The sequence below is a fragment of the Poeciliopsis prolifica genome, unplaced genomic scaffold, assembly GCF_027474105.1.
Source record: "Poeciliopsis prolifica strain line A6 unplaced genomic scaffold, Auburn_PproV2 SCAFFOLD053, whole genome shotgun sequence".
In the NCBI taxonomy this organism is placed as follows: Eukaryota; Metazoa; Chordata; class Actinopteri; order Cyprinodontiformes; family Poeciliidae; genus Poeciliopsis; species Poeciliopsis prolifica.
Window position 1 is genome coordinate 781,598 of NW_026562428.1, and position 17,214 is coordinate 798,811.

A 17,214-nucleotide genomic window follows, 5' to 3' on the forward strand; every position below is an offset into this window, starting at 1 on the left:
CCAAATTCTTTGCATCAAAGTAACGAGCAGAGGCAGGGGACCGAACGTTTACACTACCAACAGCTGGTTCGCATTTGAACAATAATTCCTCCTTCTTTTGATTGGGTTGCTATTTTTGGTTCTGCCAGGCGTTCTCATGCAGGAGCTGCTTTCAGAGAAAACATGTTGTTTTTTTTTTCTCTCCTGGCTGATTTCATGGGATTCAAACGTTTGGTTTCATGGAGCAAACCTGCACTTGTTAAACTCATTTCTAAGCAAATAATCCAAAGCTTGACCCGATATTCAGACAGAAAGTGGCATTCAGAGTTAGTTTTGCTTAAAATGACGCCAAAATATTTTAGAAATGATCTCTGCTGCTATTATGTTGAATTTAATTCTGTTTTCCCAGCAGAAAACAAGCAATGAGCTGCATGGAAATACTGACCTCATACCAGTCCACATCCTGAATCCCTGTTCATTTAAGTCTACTATTTACATTTCAGCGCCAAAAAAAACTCACATATTCCTTTAAGTCCATGTTTCATGTTGTACAGTCAACCTTTTTCGTGTTGTTAGATCAGGATTTATGCCACTATCTAGTAATTTAGATCCTGTATGTTTATGGAAAACAAAATCAGCAAAACAGGCGAGAATAATGTAGAAATCTCCAAAGTAGGCGACTCTCTCTGTTGCTAAATTGCTGTTTTCAAAAGATAAGGTAGATCTGACAAACAGAAAAATAAAATTTACAACCGCTTCTTTAAGTCTTGCATGGTGCATGGGTACTAAAATTTGTTTCACATGCTGAAACTCTAATCCTTTTTAAAGGTTTCCCGACACATTGTGGCGACGTTTGCCATCAATGCAGGTCCAGACTGCAGTTACATGATGTCATCGCATGAAACAATGCAAACAAAGTATCGGTTACAGCTGTGGGCATGTGACGAGGTCGAACTGGGATTATTATGTTCCCAGTCAAAACAGACGTCAGTCATCGCTGTCTATAAAACTTCCTTCCAGGAACAGAGCCGCTGAGCTGCTGAGCACTCTGGAGTTTTTCTAATCCTCTCGTCTTGAAGGCTGCTTTAAGTTTGGGTTGCAAGTTGAATGTCCCTGTCAGAGTGTCGCATACTAAAACTTGGTGGTATGAAACACAAAAGCTTTAAGCAGATGTGTTGTTAGACTTTTATCATTCACAGACATATTTATAAATAACATTTTTGGGGAAAAATGTTTTCATAATTAATTCGCTTATTAATAAAAAAAGGTTTAATTAGTAATAAAAATCAGCAAAATTTTAAGCTCCATTTTTTTGTGTTTATTGCCATCACAGTTGCTAGGTAACATGACATATGTCGAGGTGAAGGTGGGAATAAACCTGAGGGTGGGACTGTTCAGTTTCACAACATCTCAGCTTCATATTTAGAGATTTCCAGTCAATCTGCTTTTAATTCCTTCAAACATGGTAAACCACTGAGGATTTGGCATATTTCTGTGTCAGTAGAGTTCTAGAATCCAATAATTTGACAAAAAAACTAAGAAAAAATATCTAATCTAGTATTGAAGAGAGGAGGAACATTGAGGGAATCAGAAAAGGTCAAAAAATGTTCAAAATTGCCATTTTGTGCTGTTTTGTGTTACTGCTGCTGCTAAGAATAATAATCATCAAGTAAAATGAGAACACACATTTTAATTCCCATTCACCAAAACCTACTCAGCAGAGAAGTACTACATGTTCCATCTTCCATCTGTTGCAAACTCTGTGAAATTAATATCCAAATGGACTAGAATCAACTATTACAAAGATTTTAACAGCAGACCTGTTCTTGCAAAGATGTGAGTAACTTATTCATTATTTTTGCCTTCAGTGATGTCAGACCAATTACTCAGCAAAACCAAGGCTCACCAGTTCCACGTGACATCACAGGAAAAGGGTCGTTAGGGCGCCAACCACCTTCACCGACGTTTCCTGCAGACCGCCTCTTCTTCATAAGAGCCCTTTTCTTTCTCTGCCTGCCCGCTGCGTCGTTAATATGTCAAGATGTGGAATGTGGACTCATGACGGCGTGGAGGGCTGTCGTCCTGTGTGTCCTTTTCTGCTTGAATGTTTTTTCAAGCGTGATGCAATGGTCTAGCTTCAGCAGACCAGGAATTATTGCCTATTTCACGCCGTTTTGCTGTTTGCCGCAGACAACGGGAACAGCTTTCGTTCAGAGCAACATGCATTCCAGCTTTATGTAATGGAACTCTTTTGGACATAATCTTTTTTTTTTTTTTTGGGTCATGTAAACTGACCCAAGATGTGTTTGCACTGCTCTATCCATTCCATTGAGGTCATTTATCTGAATGAACTGCAAGAACCCTTTTGGGAGATGGATAATTGTTTGTAATGGCAGCAAAAAAAAAAAAAAAAAAAAAAACATTACCTTCCAGCCACAGTATGTTCTTAGTTATATGTAAATAAAAAAACCTCAATAATATTTTGGCCTTTCTGTGTCTTGTAGACATGGATAAAATCTTGTTAACCTGGAATGCCTTTTACTCCCTTGCATTATGGATATATGAACCTGCACAGCCAATGCACAATGTACCACAGTGCAAAAATATTAGTATTATAAAGAGCTTGCCCAACTTTTATTGAACTTGTATGCCAGTTCAGAGTGGCACAGACAAAAAACAAAAAACAAATGTACCTCCAGTGGAGCAAAACCCTGCACCCTGAAGTTCAGAGCTCACTGTTGCAGGTGAGCTCTGAACTACGGCAGCAGTTATTAGTTGAACAAAAACTTCTCAAAAGTGATTGTAATGCACAGTTGCAGAACTGTATGTGGTAGAGCATTTGACTGCAGATCAAGAGGTCTCTGGTTCAATTCCAGATGCCCCCTCCTTTCTCATTGGTATGTTGGATTTGGTCTGAAAGACGATGGGCTTTGACAACAAGCCTTTAAATCCTGACACCATGCTAGGTAGTATTGTTTTGTGGGTCAATTATACCTCACGTGCTCAGCCGAAAACCTTTAAAGTTTTAAACCAGTTGATGAACACGGAAATTAATCATATCTACTAATATGTACATGCCGGGACAGACATTTCTGTGAAGATGCTAAGGAACATGAACATCATTGAACACAAGGGGGTATAGCTCAGTGGTAGAGCATTTGACTGCAGATCAAGAGGTCTCTGGTTCAATTCCAGATGCCCCCTCCTTTCTCATTGGTATGTTGGATTTGGTCTGAAAGACGATGGGCTTTGACAACAAGAGTTTAAATCCTGACACACTTACACCATCCTGGGCATTATGGTTTTGTGGGTCACATGCTCAGCGGTAGGCCTTCAAATGGTGTTCATCTACATTCTTAGAATAAGTTCTGTGCGAAAACACTGGGGAATATGGAGTGTGATAGATGTAAGGGGGTATAGCTCAGTGGTAGAGCATTTGACTGCAGATCAAGAGGTCTCTGGTTCAAATCCGGATGCCCACACATTTCTCATTGGTATGTTGGTTTGGTCTGAACAAAGATGGGCATTGACCACAAGTCTTTAAATCCTGACACCATGCTAGGTAGTATTGTTTTGTGGGTCAAATATACCTCATGTGCTCAGCCGAAAACCTTTAAAGTTTTAAACCAGTTGATGAACACGGAAATTAATCATATCTACTAATATGTACATGCCGGGACAGACATCTCTGTGAAGATGCTAAGGAACATGAACATCATTGAACACAAGGGGGTATAGCTCAGTGGTAGAGCATTTGACTGCAGATCAAGAGGTCTCTGGTTCAAATCCGGATGCCCCCTCCTTTCTCATTAGTATGTTGGATTTGGTCTGAAAGACGATGGGCTTTCACAACAAGAGTTTAAATCCTTACACCATCCTGGGCAGTACGGTTTTGTGGGTCACATGCTCAGCGGTAGACCTTTAAATTTTGACCAAATTGTGTTCATCTACATTCTTAGAATAAGTTCTGTGCGAAAACACTGGGGAATATGGAGCATGGTTAATGTAAGGGGGTATAGCTCAGTGGTAGAGCATTTGACTGCAGATCAAGAGGTCTCTGGTTCAATTCCAGATGCCCCCTTTTTTCTCATTGGTATGTTGGTTTGGTCTGAATGAATATGGTCTTTGACAACAAGTGTTCAAATCCTGTTTCCCTGACACAATGCTGGGCAGTGAGGGTTAAATACACTCATGTGCTAAGCTTCTGGACTTTAAAGTTTTAAACCTGTCGATGAACAGGGAAATCAATCATATCTACTAATATTTTACATGCGGGACAGAGATCTCTGTGAAGATGCTAAGGAATGTGGAGGTCCTTTAACTAAAGGGGGTATAGCTCAGTGGTAGAGCATTTGACTGCAGATCAAGAGGTCGCTGGTTCAAATCCGGATGCCCCTCCTTTCTCATTAGTATGTTGGATTTGGTCTGAAAGACGATGGCTTTCACAACAAGAGTTTAAATCCTTACACCATCCTGGGCAGTACGGTTTTGTGGGTCACATGCTCAGCGGTAGACCTTTAAATTTTGACCAAATTGTGTTCATCTACATTCTTAGAATAAGTTCTGTACGAAAAAACCGGGAATATGGAGCATGGTTAATGTAAGGGGGTATAGCTCAGTGGTAGAGCATTTGACTGCAGATCAAGAGGTCTCTGGTTCAATTCCAGATGCCCCCTTGTTTCTCGTTGGTTTGGTCTGAATGAATATGGTCTTTGACAACAAGTGTTCAAATCCTGTTTCCCTGACACAATGCTGGGCAGTATGGTTTTGTGGGTTAAATACACCTCATGTGCTAAGCTTCTGGACTTTAAAGTTTTAAACCTGTCGATGAACAGGGAAATAAATCATATCTACTAATATTTTACATGCCGGGACAGACATCTCTGTGAAGATGCTAAGGAATGTGGAGGTCCTTTAACTAAAGGGGGTATAGCTCAGTGGTAGAGCATTTGACTGCAGATCAAGAGGTCGCTGGTTCAAATCCGGATGCCCCCTCATTTCTCATTGGTATGTTGGATTTGGTCTTAACAAAGATGGGCATTGACCACAAGTCTTTAAATCCTGACACCATGCTAGGTAGTTTTGTTTTGTGGGTCAATTATACCTCACGTGCTCAGCGGAAGACCTTTAAAGTTTTAAACCAGTTGATGAACAGGGAAATTAATCATATCTACTAATATGTACATGCCGGGACAGACATCTCTGTGAAGATGCTAAGGAATGTGGAGGTCCTTGAACTAAAGGGAGTATAGCTCAGTGGTAGAGCATTTGACTGCAGATCAAGAGGTCTCTGGTTCAAATCCGGATGCCCACACATTTCTCATTGGTATGTTGGTTTGGTCTGAACAAAGATGGGCATTGACCACAAGTCTTTAAATCCTGACACCATGCTAGGTAGTATTGTTTTGTGGGTCAAATATACCTCATGTGCTCAGCCGAAAACCTTTAAAGTTTTAAACCAGTTGATGAACAGGAAATTAATCATATCTACTAATATGTACATGCCGGGACAGACATCTCTGTGAAGATGCTAAGGAACATGAACTCATTGAACACAAGGGGGTATAGCTCAGTGGTAGAGCATTTGACTGCAGATCAAGAGGTCTCTGTTCAAATCCGGATGCCCCCTCCTTTCTCATTAGTATGTTGGATTTGGTCTGAAAGACGATGGGCTTTCACAACAAGAGTTTAAATCCTTACACCATCCTGGGCAGTACGGTTTGTGGGTCACATGCTCAGCGGTAGACCTTTAAATTTTGACCAAATTGTGTTCATCTACATTCTTAGAATAAGTTCTGTGCGAAAACACTGGGGAATATGGAGCATGGTTAATGTAAGGGGGTATAGCTCAGTGGTAGAGCATTTGACTGCAGATCAAGAGGTCTCTGTTCAATTCCAGATGCCCCCTTTTTTCTCATTGGTATGTTGGTTTGGTCTGAATGAATATGGTCTTTGACAACAAGTGTTCAAATCCTGTTTCCCTGACACAATGCTGGGCAGTGAGGGTTAAATACACCTCATGTGCTAAGCTTCTGGACTTTAAAGTTTTAAACCTGTCGATGAACAGGGAAATCAATCATATCTACTAATATTTTACATGCCGGGACAGAGATCTCTGTGAAGATGCTAAGGAATGTGGAGGTCCTTTAACTAAAGGGGGTATAGCTCAGTGGTAGAGCATTTGACTGCAGATCAAGAGGTCGCTGGTTCAAATCCGGAAGCCCCCTCCTTTCTCATTAGTATGTTGGATTTGGTCTGAAAGACGATGGGCTTTCACAACAAGAGTTTAAATCCTTACACATCCTGGGCAGTACGGTTTTGTGGGTCACATGCTCAGCGGTAGACCTTTAAATTTTGACCAAATTGTGTTCATCTACATTCTTAGAATAAGTTCTGTACGAAAAAAACCGGGAATATGGAGCATGGTTAATGTAAGGGGGTATAGCTCAGTGGTAGAGCATTTGACTGCAGATCAAGAGGTCTCTGGTTCAATTCCAGATGCCCCCTTGTTTCTCGTTGGTTTGGTCTGAATGAATATGGTCTTTGACAACAAGTGTTCAAATCCTGTTTCCCTGACACAATGCTGGGCAGTATGGTTTTGTGGGTTAAATACACCTCATGTGCTAAGCTTCTGGACTTTAAAGTTTTAAAACCTGTCGATGAACAGGGAAATAAATCATATCTACTAATATTTTACATGCCGGGACAGACATCTCTGTGAAGATGCTAAGGAATGTGGAGGTCCTTTAACTAAAGGGGGTATAGCTCAGTGGTAGAGCATTTGACTGCAGATCAAGAGGTCTCTGGTTCAAATCCGGATGCCCCATTTCTCATTGGTATGTTGGATTTGGTCTTAACAAAGATGGGCATTGACCACAAGTCTTTAAATCCTGACACCATGCTAGGTAGTTTTGTTTTGTGGGTCAATTATACCTCACGTGCTCAGCGGAAGACCTTTAAAGTTTTAAACCAGTTGATGAACAGGGAAATTAATCATATCTACTAATATGTACATGCCGGGACAGACATCTCTGTGAAGATGCTAAGGAATGTGGAGGTCCTTGAACTAGCTAGCTCAGTGGTAGAGCATTTGACTGCAGATCAAGATGTCGCTGGTTCAAATCCAGATGCCCTCTCGTTTCTCATTGGTATGTTGGATTTGGTCTGAACAAAGATGGGCATTGACCACAAGTCTTTAAATCCTGACACCATGCTAGATAGTATTGTTTTGTGGGTCAAATATACCTCATGTGCTCAGCCGAAAACCTTTAAAGTTTTAAACCAGTTGATGAACAGGGAAATTAATCATATCTACTAATATCTACATGCCGGGACAGAGATCTCTGTGAAAATGCTAAGGAACATGAACATCATTGAACACAAGGGGGTATAGCTCAGTGGTAGAGCATTTGACTGCAGATCAAGAGGTCGCTGGTTCAATTCCAGATGCCCCCTCCTTTCTCATTAGTATGTTGTATTTGGTCTGAAAGACGATGGGCTTTCACAACAAGAGTTTAAATACTGACACACTTACACCATCCTGGGCAGAATGGTTTTGTGGGTCACATGCTCAGCGGTAGACCTTTAAATTGTGACCAAATTGTGTTCATCTACATTCTTAGAATATGTTCTGTGCGAAAACACTGGGGAATATGGAGCATGGTTAATGTAAGGGAGTATAGCTCAGTGGTAGAGCATTTGACTGCAGATCAAGAGGTCTCTGGTTCAATTCCAGATGCCCCCTCCTTTCTCATTGGTATGTTGCATTTGGTCTGAATGAAGATGGGCATTGACCACAAGCCTTTAAATCCTGACACCATGCTAGGTAGTATTGTTTTGTGGGTCAAATATACCTCATGTGCTCAGCCGAAACCTTTAAAGTTTTAAAACCAGTTGATGAACAGGAAATTAATCATATCTACTAATATGTACATGCCGGGACAGACATCTCTGTGAAGATGCTAAGGAACATGAACATCATTGAACACAAGGGGGTATAGCTCAGTGGTAGAGCATTTGACTGCAGATCAAGAGGTCTCTGGTTCAATTCCAGATGCCCCCTTTTTTCTCATTGGTATGTTGGTTTGGTCTGAATGAATATGGTCTTTGACAACAAGTGTTCAAATCCTGTTTCCCTGACACAATGCTGGGCAGTATGGTTTTGTGGGTTAAATACACCTCATGTGCTAAGCTTCTGGACTTTAAAGTTTTAAACCTGTCGATGAACAGAGAAATAAATCATATCTACTAATATTTTACATGCCGGGACAGACATCTCTGTGAAGATGCTAAGGAATGTGGAGGTCCTTTAACTAAAGGGGGTATAGCTCAGTGGTAGAGCATTTAACTGCAGATCAAGAGGTCTCTGGTTCAAATCCGGATGCCCCCTCATTTCTCATTGGTATGTTGGATTTGGTCTGAAAGACGATGGGCTTTCACAACAAGAGTTTAAATCCTGACACACTTACACCATCCTGGGCATAATGGTTTTGTGGGTCACATGCTCAGCGGTAGACCTTTAAATTTTGACCAAATTGTGTTCATCTACATTCTTAGAATAAGTTCTGTGCGAAAACACTGGGGAATATGGAGCATGGTTAATGTAAGGGGGTATAGCTCAGTGGTAGAGCATTTGACTGCAGATCAAGAGGTCTCTGGTTCAAATCCAGATGCCCCCTCATTTCTCATTGGTATGTTGGATTTGGTCTGAATGAAGATGGGCATTGACCACAAGCCTTTAAATCCTGACACCATGCTAGGTAGTATTGTTTTGTGGGTCAAATATACCTCATGTGCTCAGCCGAAAACCTTTAAAGTTTTAAACCAGTTGATGAACAGGGAAATTAATCATATCTACTAATATGTACATGCCGGGACAGACATCTCTGTGAAGATGCTAGGAACATGAACATCATTGAACACAAGGGGGTATAGCTCAGTGGTAGAGCATTTGACTGCAGATCAAGAGGTCTCTGGTTCAAATCCAGATGCCCCCTCCTTTCTCATTGGTATATTGGATTTGGTCTGCAAGACGATGGGCTTTGACAACAAGAGTTTAAATCCTGACACACTCACACCATCCTGGGCTGTATGGTTTTGTGGGTCACATGCTCAGCGGTAGACCTTCAAATTTTGACCAAATGGTGTTCATCTACATTCTTAGAATAAGTTCTGTATGAAAATACCAGGGAATATGGAGCATGGTTAATGTAAGGGGGTATAGCTCAGTGGTAGAGCATTTGACTGCAGATCAAGAGGTCTCTGGTTCAATTCCAGATGCCCCCTTGTTTCTCGTTGGTTTGGTCTGAATGAATATGGTCTTTGACAACTAGTGTTCAAATCCTGTTTCCCTGACACAATGCTGGGCAGTGAGGGTTAAATACACCTCATGTGCTAAGCTTCTGGACTTTAAAGTTTTAAACCTGTCGATGAACAGGGAAATAAATCATATCTACTAATATTTTACATGCCGGGACAGAGATCTCTGTGAAGATGCTAAGGAATGTGGAGGTCCTTGAACTAAAGGGAGTATAGCTCAGTGGTAGAGCATTTGACTGCAGATCAAGAGGTCGCTGGTTCAAATCCGGATGCCCTCTCGTTTCTCATTGGCATGTTGTTTGGTCTGAATGAAGATGGGCTTTGACAACAAGTCTTTAAATCCTTTAAAATTTATTGGACACGCCAACAGGAAAGTGTGTTTGAGAGAAATGAAAGATATGCAATAAAATCCATCAGTCCAGGACTCAAACCTGTGACAGTTGCATCAAGGACTAAGGCCTTGATCGATGTGTCACACTTTACTCTTCCACCATGGCTAGCCCGGTTCTCATTCTACTGGAGAAATCCAACTCAATGGAAGAAAGTGCAGTCAGACAAATGAAGAGAAATCGGAAGTGCATATTTAAATAAAATGTCTGAACTTCCAAACTTGATAAGTAAATAAAATTTTTTGGAAAATATTAGTGGAGCAAATACACTGTTGACTTTGAACATAACTGTAAATATCTCCCACCCAGGGAATTGAAGAAATACGATCTGTACAATTGTTAAAATTGTTATTCCTCCTCGGACCAAAAATAAAAAGGTTGTGGCAGCTCACTGAGTTTTATGTAAATGTAGACATGTTGGCTTTTAAATGCAGTCTGAAACCCCTCCAGCCTCATGCTCTTCCTTTTCTTCCCTGGGATCTTCCTAATTTCAGTGAAAATGGGTTCAGTTTGTTCCAAAGAAACAGCTTTGTGATGCTGTAATCAATACAACGAAATGTGTGAAACAATATATGTTAAGAAAAAAAGAAAAGCAGAGAGCCAACCTTTCTCTGCAGTCTTTGAAACATCCAGACAAATTAATATATTTACAGACATGATTGATGGATTCTTGTTCTCCCCCCAAGTCACGTCGGTCTCACGGCAATGGGTGGTGAGACGTTACCACCATGTCCTTTATGAGGCATGCACTTTATTTTAACTATTAATAGAACCGAACCACAGGTATTTTGGCCCCATCCTCTGAACGGCTTAAACATTTTTTAACATTCTTTCAAGTATTTTTGAGAAGCGTCGAAAACCAGAAACGGTACGTCTTTTGAATTCGACAGTAAAAAGCTGAACAGTTCCCCGCATGTGTGTGCAGTGAAGCCACAAAGAGCTGCTTCACGTCTACCCTTCAGCCCGTAAACAGGCTCATTTGTGCAATTTGCGTGCGTTAGAAACCGAAAGCCGAGCCCAGATTCTGCTGATTGCGGAGTTAATGAAACCCACACTCAGATGTGATGCAAAGGCAGTTCCTCGACAATTGAGAAAAATGTGTTCATTAACATCTGTTTACGCGCAAGCGTCCAGAAACAGCAATCTGAAGGCAGCCAGAAGTAACAAAAGCTGAAAAAGACATTCCTCTTAGAAGCAGGGTAAACTAACACCGGCTTCCTTCAGTTGTACAGGCGTAGACAATTTGGCTTCAATATGAATGATTGAAAACTTGGCACAAAAAAAATTGGACATGACTTACAGAGTCTGCTGCATCAAATTAATGAATAAACATTAAACATAGAATCTTCCTGGCTTGCATCCGAATGCATCTTCAGGTTACCTGAAAAGAAGCAGAATTATTATTTTTCTTTCCTGCAAATCGCGTTTATATTCACATTTCACCTCCATTCTCCACTCAGACGTTCACTGGTCTGAACTGGGCAACCTCCGGTGTTGTGTAAATTCTAGTCGAGTTCCTGAACGACCCATCTCGCATCAGGCTGTTACTCCAAAAAACATTTAGAGGAAAAAAAGCAACAACCCCCCCACCCCCAAAAAAAAACAGCCAGGCCAAAACTGACAGAATAATAAGACGACTGAAGCCAGACTAGAAAAGGAAAGAAACGGACACGCAGCCTGCACTTCCTGAGCAGCGTGGTTCTGTCTGCACCCTGTTTGTCCAGCTTTGATGCACTTTTTCAGAAGCCAAAAGAGCAATTTGCCAGTAACTCAGGCCAAAATAATAAAGACGCTGCTTTGACTGGAGCGGAGAAAGTTCCAGAGCTCTGCTTCACTCTGTTGTGATTTTGGTCTGAAATTGTTTACTATACAAAGTCTTGAATTTGGAGCATCTCTATGAAACCGACAGCTCCAGTTAAGAGATGATACCAATGATCAGCAGAGGAAAACATTTGGTTGACCGTCAAAACGTTTTGCAACCGTCAACAAATTTGACTTCACCCGTCAGGTATGCATGCTCTTATTTTGAAAGGGTAAAGACTGTTTACACAGCAGTTCCATTTCCTCTCCCGTCTGTTGCTCTCTTTAAGAAAGTGAGCAAATTGCAAGCATGCTACGAACCAACAAATGAGGTGTGAAACAACCAACCCAGAATGTGAAGTTACTAAGTCCAAGCTCAACTCGACTGCAACCGATTTTCAAAATTCAAAAACAAAACCAGCTGAAAGTTACACTGGTACGTTTGTGAGAGGTCTTAACATTTACATCAAGAAGGATAAGAAAATGATTAAATCCAAGACTTTATTTCCCACCATGTTTACAGTCGAGGCTGAGAAGTTGGGAACCACATTAGAGGCTCCGTTCCAATCCCAGTTTGGAATTTCATTACAACTGGCATCGAACACGGTCGAGGGATTCACACCTTGCCTCCACGCTGAGACTTGGAGCCACTTGCATGTTCTCTGCCCGGCTATGGCGGAGCTGGCACAGTTTCTCACGCGCGTCTCCTTGAGTCTCGTTCTTGCTCACTCGGTTTTCCTTGGCAGTTGCCGAGAGCGCGCCGTCCTGCTTCAGACTCCAAGCAAAACAGAACAGAAACTTCACAAGGGAGACAGAAAGCTCAAATAGACTGAAACTAAATAATTTGGTCACACGGATATTTGTCGACTGTCTGGTGACCAATTGGAGACATTCTTGTCCTTCGGAAACTGAGATAAAACGATGATGTTCATTTTCAACGCTGTAAAACAGAATATGCTGCACCAAACCTCTTCCCCAAAATTATTCAGACAATAAAGCATCCTGATAGAATAAATGAAAATCAGGCCATTTTTCAACTAAAAAGTAGACAGATTGAGACTGTGTACCTCTAGCCAGTATGACATTGATGTTATGTGTTGACAGACTCTTGCTACAGATTCCAGAAATTCTTTATTTAGACATTTAGTTAAGAGGACAAAGATATGTTGAAAAAACTCAAAATTAAAAATAAAACCCAACAGACCTAAGACCCAAGAGATAGGCAAGAAAACATACAATAAAATTCTTGGCCAAGGAAGATATGAACCAGTTGGACAGATCCACACTTTCTTTCTATGCAAAGCACATCAACCTTAGAATATAACCCAGAAGAAGCACAGCTAGCAAACAAAGTCAATTCAGATTTGTGAGGCTGCCAGCAATTTAAATGTTGTGGCCCAATCAGAACTGCACAAAAATTGAAAATTAAAATCACTCCATCACAGAATACAGTCAACACTGAGTTAGCCGAGGGCTTTTGGCAAGCTAATCAGAAGTAGCAAACTTGATTCTTAATGATACTGGAGAACAAAAAAAGTTGAAAGCTATTTAATAAAAAAAAAAACAACTTTTTTTAAATATGCATATTAAAGTTTAACACTCCTCCAAATAAAAGAGGTAATACAGCCTCCAATTCAAACAGCTGGTCTAGCTTTAGCTTCTGTTAGCGATGCGTTTGGATCGCCTCAGTCCAGCCACAGGCTGCTGGGATTTCACTGGCGCCTTCTGTTCCCTTCTCTCTCTTATCTTTACCAGCTTCACTGGGTCTCCTTTCCCTGCTCCAGATTTCTGTTTTGACACTTCTGATCCTGGCTGAACTACGTTAACACTCTCCTCATTCTTGGTGGATTTTGGTCTCGATTTACATGCAGTTTTGTCAACACGCGATTTAACAGCCTTCCTTTGGCGTTGCTGATGGCGTCCTTCACCACTCGCAGGTTGGGGCTTTTCAGGATCCTCCTTCAACTCTTCACCTTTGTCTACAGAAGAAAATACAGAATAAGTATTTCACAGCGTTACAATTCAACTGAGAAACAAGCACTGTAAAAGCACTAACTTCCTGCTGGAGGAGGTCTGATTTCAGAACTGTCAATTTTCTCATCAGCTCCAGAATCTTCAGCTGAAAGTCAGAATGGTTTACTACAGCAGTTAAATGGAAATGTTTTCAGCAGAATCAGGTTACAAGCAAAACAATTAGTCAATTGAGTTAGTGGCTGTTTGGTTCTCATTTCTTGCCCTATGGCGAGCAGAAACCAATCACCAGATCCATGTTCCTCCCAACCTTTGGCAAGTTGTTTGCTGCTAAAAAATGGGGATGGTGCAGGTCTGCCAGGTAAAAATATAATAGCCACTCACTGTTTTAATCTGTAGAAGTGTAAGAGTACATTAAAGGAACGCCATTGTCAATGCTAACCACGTCAACCTCTACGACTGACGGGTATCCTTGGGAGCAACAACCCAGGTAAAAGGCATTTCTTACCTCCTCACTGGCAACTTGCATTTCAAGATGGCCTCTCTCTTCAGCTTCTTTCTTGAACCTTAAACATTTCCAGGTCATTTTAAACGGGAGTCTCACTGTAAACATTTAAAGAGGCATTTCGTTGAAGGCATTACGTTTCTGCAGCAGTTGCCTCCATCACTGCAATGACTTTCTTTTTTTGGTCAGTTAATCTTTGGATTTCTTCCATTTTGATGAGAGCCAGAAGTGACTTTGTATCCAGATGTGTGAAGTCAGAAGGTGAGGTCTCTCTCAGGACCAGTTTGGCCCAGTTGGCCAGATCGTCACTCGACGGGATCTGAAGGGGAAAACATGGGAATTTATTCTTCAACGTGGACAAGGACCGGCTATGTTAGAGCTCCAACTTGTCCCTCTAGTTACGGCAACATTGACGCACTTTAAAAGTTATTGTCACAATTGAAATGTGTTGAATGCCTAATTTGTGGACATTTTAGCAACATTCTTATAGAAGCCGTTGCACACTGTAATCCAGAAAACCTTACCAGGCTGAAGGTGGCCTGCGTCGTCGCCCTAGACACAAGTGCAAGCTCCAACATCTTCACCTCCATTTTCAGCAGGGCCTGAGTCTCTGCCAGTTGTTCCTGTGGACAGTTTCACTCTTCAAGAGAGGACGATTCACCTGTGACAGACTTCTGCCAGAGACCAAAACTACCTGAAGCTTTTTTACATGTTCTTCCTCTGCCTTTTTTCTGATGAAGTTTAGGTCATCAGGAGTGAGATGGTACCCCTTCATGCCCTTCAGCATAGTATAAGGGTTCTCTAAATTTAAACACAACGAGGCAGTAGTGAGAAGGCAGGTCATTTATTTCAAGAGGGACATCCAAGAGTCAAGTTACCCATTTTAAGACTGCTACAACCAAACACCTTAACATCTCCATCTGCCTGTGAAGAGAGAAGAGTTGAGTCAGTCACGAGAGCTGAAGTAATGACAAGCAATAACTGGTGAAGTCATTGCTTGACTGTAGGGCAAGCAATGCACCTTTGCGTTGCTGTTCGGCATCACAGGTTCCACATCCTCAAAATCCAAATGTTTCTTTACACTCATCATAGGAGGAGTGCGGGGCAGCTGGCGACCTGATGGGATGTGATTTGCACTGCGCAGTACAACTTCAAAGAGACCCTCTTCCATTTTTTTCTGCTTTTGGGAAGGAACAAAAACAACAGTACCACCGAACTCAAGCTCTAAGACTTTGGATAAATACAGCAACATAAACCAAGGGTAAAACTTTACATTTCAAACTTACTGGTTCCTCTAGTTGTTTGCTGAGAACTTCCACAAGTCACCATAAATAGCAGCACGACTGACTTTTGTCAGTCAGCTATCACCTCATGATTGCTTTCAGCTGATTCAGAGCGGCCTGCTGTTCTGTTTTTGGCCACCAGATGGAGGCAGAGCACAGAAAAACCTTTTGAGAATGAGCTAGGAACAGTACTGTGATTGAAAGTGTATTTTTACAAAGGTAAAACTATGGAAGTAAATATGTGTCATCAGGATTTGAATAAAAAGTGCCTCTGAAATTTGAATGTTGTATATTAGTGTTTACTTTTTCAGTGTTAAAATAGATTCCGAATATATTTTTCACCTAAACAAAAATTCAGTGTCATTATTTGTACATGGTTGTAATTTTCATATGTTACAAAAAATTCACATTCCTATTTCAAAGTGATAAAATTTTCAGGGTACATATTTTTCCAGTTTAATTTTTCAGCGTTAAAAAAATTCAGCATATAAAAATGTAAACTTTCAAAATTCAAATGCAATATTTTCAATATCCTCAAATCCAACCTGCACTCAATTCAGCGTCTAAAAATTCGCTGCTAAAAATGACGAGGTTACTTCCGGTCACAGACATGAGCAATGGATGTCAGATTCCAACACCCAGCCAATCACAAGACACCGCCGCCATATTGAAGAAATAACAGCATCACTGAGGTTGGCGCCATGGAGGCAAACACTAACCCAATGGCGAGTTTAATGCTTTCATATTTCTGTAGTACATTTTATTTTGCGCCTGAAGTTTGATAAATTATCTTGAAGCTTGATTTGAAACACGGGTTTGGTCCGTTGTTAGTGCTGCCATATTACTTCTTGTTACCTCCTAGCATCCCAGCTACCCAATTTCCCCTGTTTTATTCAAAAAAGAAAGAAATCTTTAAAGAGAAATGATGAGTGGAGACTTTCTGGGTTGTTTGAATGTTGTCTTAGGTGAGTCTGAGACAAGCAGTCATTACTAAAGTCCTAATTTTTATGGAGATGCTACTGCTAATATAGGAAGCTAATATGGCTGCCTTGGGAGCTTCAAGTGAACACTTCCTGCATTATCTTTAACCCACACCCCCATTCTGTTTAGTTATTTTATTGTTATGGTGACTTCATTTATGAATGAATTAATAAATTTATTGTCATTACAACATAATACAAAATACCAGTTACCTACCAAACGCCAAGAATTCCTTGTCACTACAGAAATTACAAATATTTCTGTGACTGGCTTTGGCTTGCTTTGAATGATCAACCTATTAAAAAAAATAAATTTAAGCTGTAACAATTCTTTGTGAAGGAGCTTTGTTAAAATGAACGTTTTGTTGAAATGTAGAATCAATTACATTTTCTGATGTCGGATCACATGTCCGATACATATTATAATCATATGCATTACTCATTAGTTCTCTAATTCATCTAGTTTTGTCAAAATCAAATTAGTGTAACAATGTTCAGAGTAGATATTTCATTTCTCTGAGTCGGTACTGTTTGTACAGGCAGTTTTAAATATGAAACTGAAATTGTTTTGATGCAAAATTTGATTGATACTATGCTTGAAGTACTACAAAAAAAAATTGCATAAGACAGACTAACTTTCTGCATCAAATTTCTTATGATGCAAGAAATTTAAAGTCCTACAACAATGTGCAAATTACATTATATTGACGTTTAGATGCTGCCAAAAAAATAAATAAAATGAGAGCAGCTCCAAATACGATGTGTGAGCTTTTTACTTTCATTTCAGCAGGAGCAAAATTCACAAGTTAAATCGGCTTTAACAAGCTTAAAAACAAAAAACAAAAAATGTTCTGATCTTACCTTCAATAAAGATTCCCAACCAGAGAAATACACAGCGTGACATTCTGTGCGCCAGAATTTCAAATTCTTCTTCTTCTTTTCTATTATGGCGGATCGCAAGCAACTTTAAGGTGCATACCCCCACCTAC

The 17,214-nt window shown here is 40.5% G+C and overlaps 1 protein-coding gene and 21 non-coding genes across 22 annotated transcripts; 21 read left to right on the plus strand and 1 right to left on the minus strand.

Moving 5' to 3' along the window:
• Positions 1-3,111: 3,111 nt before the first annotated feature.
• On the plus strand, positions 3,112-3,183 carry trnac-gca (transfer RNA cysteine (anticodon GCA)). Its single transcript has one exon. It is a non-coding gene; the product is annotated as a tRNA-Cys (tRNA).
• Positions 3,184-3,389: 206 nt separating this feature from the next.
• On the plus strand, positions 3,390-3,461 carry trnac-gca (transfer RNA cysteine (anticodon GCA)). The gene has a single exon. It is a non-coding gene; the product is annotated as a tRNA-Cys (tRNA).
• Positions 3,462-3,707: 246 nt separating this feature from the next.
• On the plus strand, positions 3,708-3,779 carry trnac-gca (transfer RNA cysteine (anticodon GCA)). Its single transcript has one exon. It is a non-coding gene; the product is annotated as a tRNA-Cys (tRNA).
• A 209-nt stretch (positions 3,780-3,988) lies between these two features.
• On the plus strand, positions 3,989-4,060 carry trnac-gca (transfer RNA cysteine (anticodon GCA)). The gene has a single exon. It is a non-coding gene; the product is annotated as a tRNA-Cys (tRNA).
• Positions 4,061-4,305: 245 nt separating this feature from the next.
• trnac-gca (transfer RNA cysteine (anticodon GCA)) lies at positions 4,306-4,377 on the plus strand. Its single transcript has one exon. It is a non-coding gene; the product is annotated as a tRNA-Cys (tRNA).
• Positions 4,378-4,583: 206 nt separating this feature from the next.
• Positions 4,584-4,655, plus strand: trnac-gca (transfer RNA cysteine (anticodon GCA)). The gene has a single exon. It is a non-coding gene; the product is annotated as a tRNA-Cys (tRNA).
• A 247-nt stretch (positions 4,656-4,902) lies between these two features.
• trnac-gca (transfer RNA cysteine (anticodon GCA)) lies at positions 4,903-4,974 on the plus strand. Its single transcript has one exon. It is a non-coding gene; the product is annotated as a tRNA-Cys (tRNA).
• Positions 4,975-5,221: 247 nt separating this feature from the next.
• On the plus strand, positions 5,222-5,293 carry trnac-gca (transfer RNA cysteine (anticodon GCA)). The gene has a single exon. It is a non-coding gene; the product is annotated as a tRNA-Cys (tRNA).
• Positions 5,294-5,537: 244 nt separating this feature from the next.
• On the plus strand, positions 5,538-5,608 carry trnac-gca (transfer RNA cysteine (anticodon GCA)). The gene has a single exon. It is a non-coding gene; the product is annotated as a tRNA-Cys (tRNA).
• Positions 5,609-5,816: 208 nt separating this feature from the next.
• trnac-gca (transfer RNA cysteine (anticodon GCA)) lies at positions 5,817-5,887 on the plus strand. The gene has a single exon. It is a non-coding gene; the product is annotated as a tRNA-Cys (tRNA).
• Positions 5,888-6,134: 247 nt separating this feature from the next.
• On the plus strand, positions 6,135-6,206 carry trnac-gca (transfer RNA cysteine (anticodon GCA)). The gene has a single exon. It is a non-coding gene; the product is annotated as a tRNA-Cys (tRNA).
• A 208-nt stretch (positions 6,207-6,414) lies between these two features.
• trnac-gca (transfer RNA cysteine (anticodon GCA)) lies at positions 6,415-6,486 on the plus strand. The gene has a single exon. It is a non-coding gene; the product is annotated as a tRNA-Cys (tRNA).
• A 248-nt stretch (positions 6,487-6,734) lies between these two features.
• Positions 6,735-6,806, plus strand: trnac-gca (transfer RNA cysteine (anticodon GCA)). The gene has a single exon. It is a non-coding gene; the product is annotated as a tRNA-Cys (tRNA).
• Positions 6,807-7,362: 556 nt separating this feature from the next.
• On the plus strand, positions 7,363-7,434 carry trnac-gca (transfer RNA cysteine (anticodon GCA)). Its single transcript has one exon. It is a non-coding gene; the product is annotated as a tRNA-Cys (tRNA).
• Positions 7,435-7,651: 217 nt separating this feature from the next.
• trnac-gca (transfer RNA cysteine (anticodon GCA)) lies at positions 7,652-7,723 on the plus strand. The gene has a single exon. It is a non-coding gene; the product is annotated as a tRNA-Cys (tRNA).
• Positions 7,724-7,969: 246 nt separating this feature from the next.
• Positions 7,970-8,041, plus strand: trnac-gca (transfer RNA cysteine (anticodon GCA)). Its single transcript has one exon. It is a non-coding gene; the product is annotated as a tRNA-Cys (tRNA).
• Positions 8,042-8,296: 255 nt separating this feature from the next.
• Positions 8,297-8,368, plus strand: trnac-gca (transfer RNA cysteine (anticodon GCA)). Its single transcript has one exon. It is a non-coding gene; the product is annotated as a tRNA-Cys (tRNA).
• A 217-nt stretch (positions 8,369-8,585) lies between these two features.
• On the plus strand, positions 8,586-8,657 carry trnac-gca (transfer RNA cysteine (anticodon GCA)). Its single transcript has one exon. It is a non-coding gene; the product is annotated as a tRNA-Cys (tRNA).
• Positions 8,658-8,903: 246 nt separating this feature from the next.
• On the plus strand, positions 8,904-8,975 carry trnac-gca (transfer RNA cysteine (anticodon GCA)). The gene has a single exon. It is a non-coding gene; the product is annotated as a tRNA-Cys (tRNA).
• A 217-nt stretch (positions 8,976-9,192) lies between these two features.
• Positions 9,193-9,264, plus strand: trnac-gca (transfer RNA cysteine (anticodon GCA)). Its single transcript has one exon. It is a non-coding gene; the product is annotated as a tRNA-Cys (tRNA).
• A 239-nt stretch (positions 9,265-9,503) lies between these two features.
• Positions 9,504-9,575, plus strand: trnac-gca (transfer RNA cysteine (anticodon GCA)). The gene has a single exon. It is a non-coding gene; the product is annotated as a tRNA-Cys (tRNA).
• Positions 9,576-12,071: 2,496 nt separating this feature from the next.
• On the minus strand, positions 12,072-16,606 carry LOC129378660 (uncharacterized). Its single transcript, XM_055059050.1, has 9 exons — positions 16,443-16,606; positions 14,984-15,139; positions 14,841-14,886; positions 14,657-14,763; positions 14,487-14,585; positions 14,100-14,281; positions 13,966-14,023; positions 13,543-13,605; positions 12,072-12,284 (listed from the first exon to the last, which is right to left on the minus strand). The coding sequence occupies exons 2-9, from the start codon at positions 15,131-15,133 to the stop codon at positions 12,072-12,074; spliced, it is 918 nt and encodes a 305-aa protein (XP_054915025.1). The 5' UTR covers positions 15,134-15,139; positions 16,443-16,606.
• Positions 16,607-17,214: the final 608 nt, after the last annotated feature.

Excerpts from the sequence above, each read along its gene's own strand:
- LOC129378660 (XM_055059050.1), bottom strand. The coding sequence starts at position 15,133 with ATGGAAGAGGGTCTCTTTGAAGTTGTACTGCGCAGTGCAAATCACATC. Across the intron at positions 14,586-14,656 it reads AACATGTAAAAAAGCTTCAG|GAACAACTGGCAGAGACTCA; the intron begins GTAGTTTTGGTC and ends AACTGTCCACAG. Across the intron at positions 14,282-14,486 it reads CGCAGGCCACCTTCAGCCTG|ATCCCGTCGAGTGACGATCT; the intron begins GTAAGGTTTTCT and ends TTTCCCCTTCAG.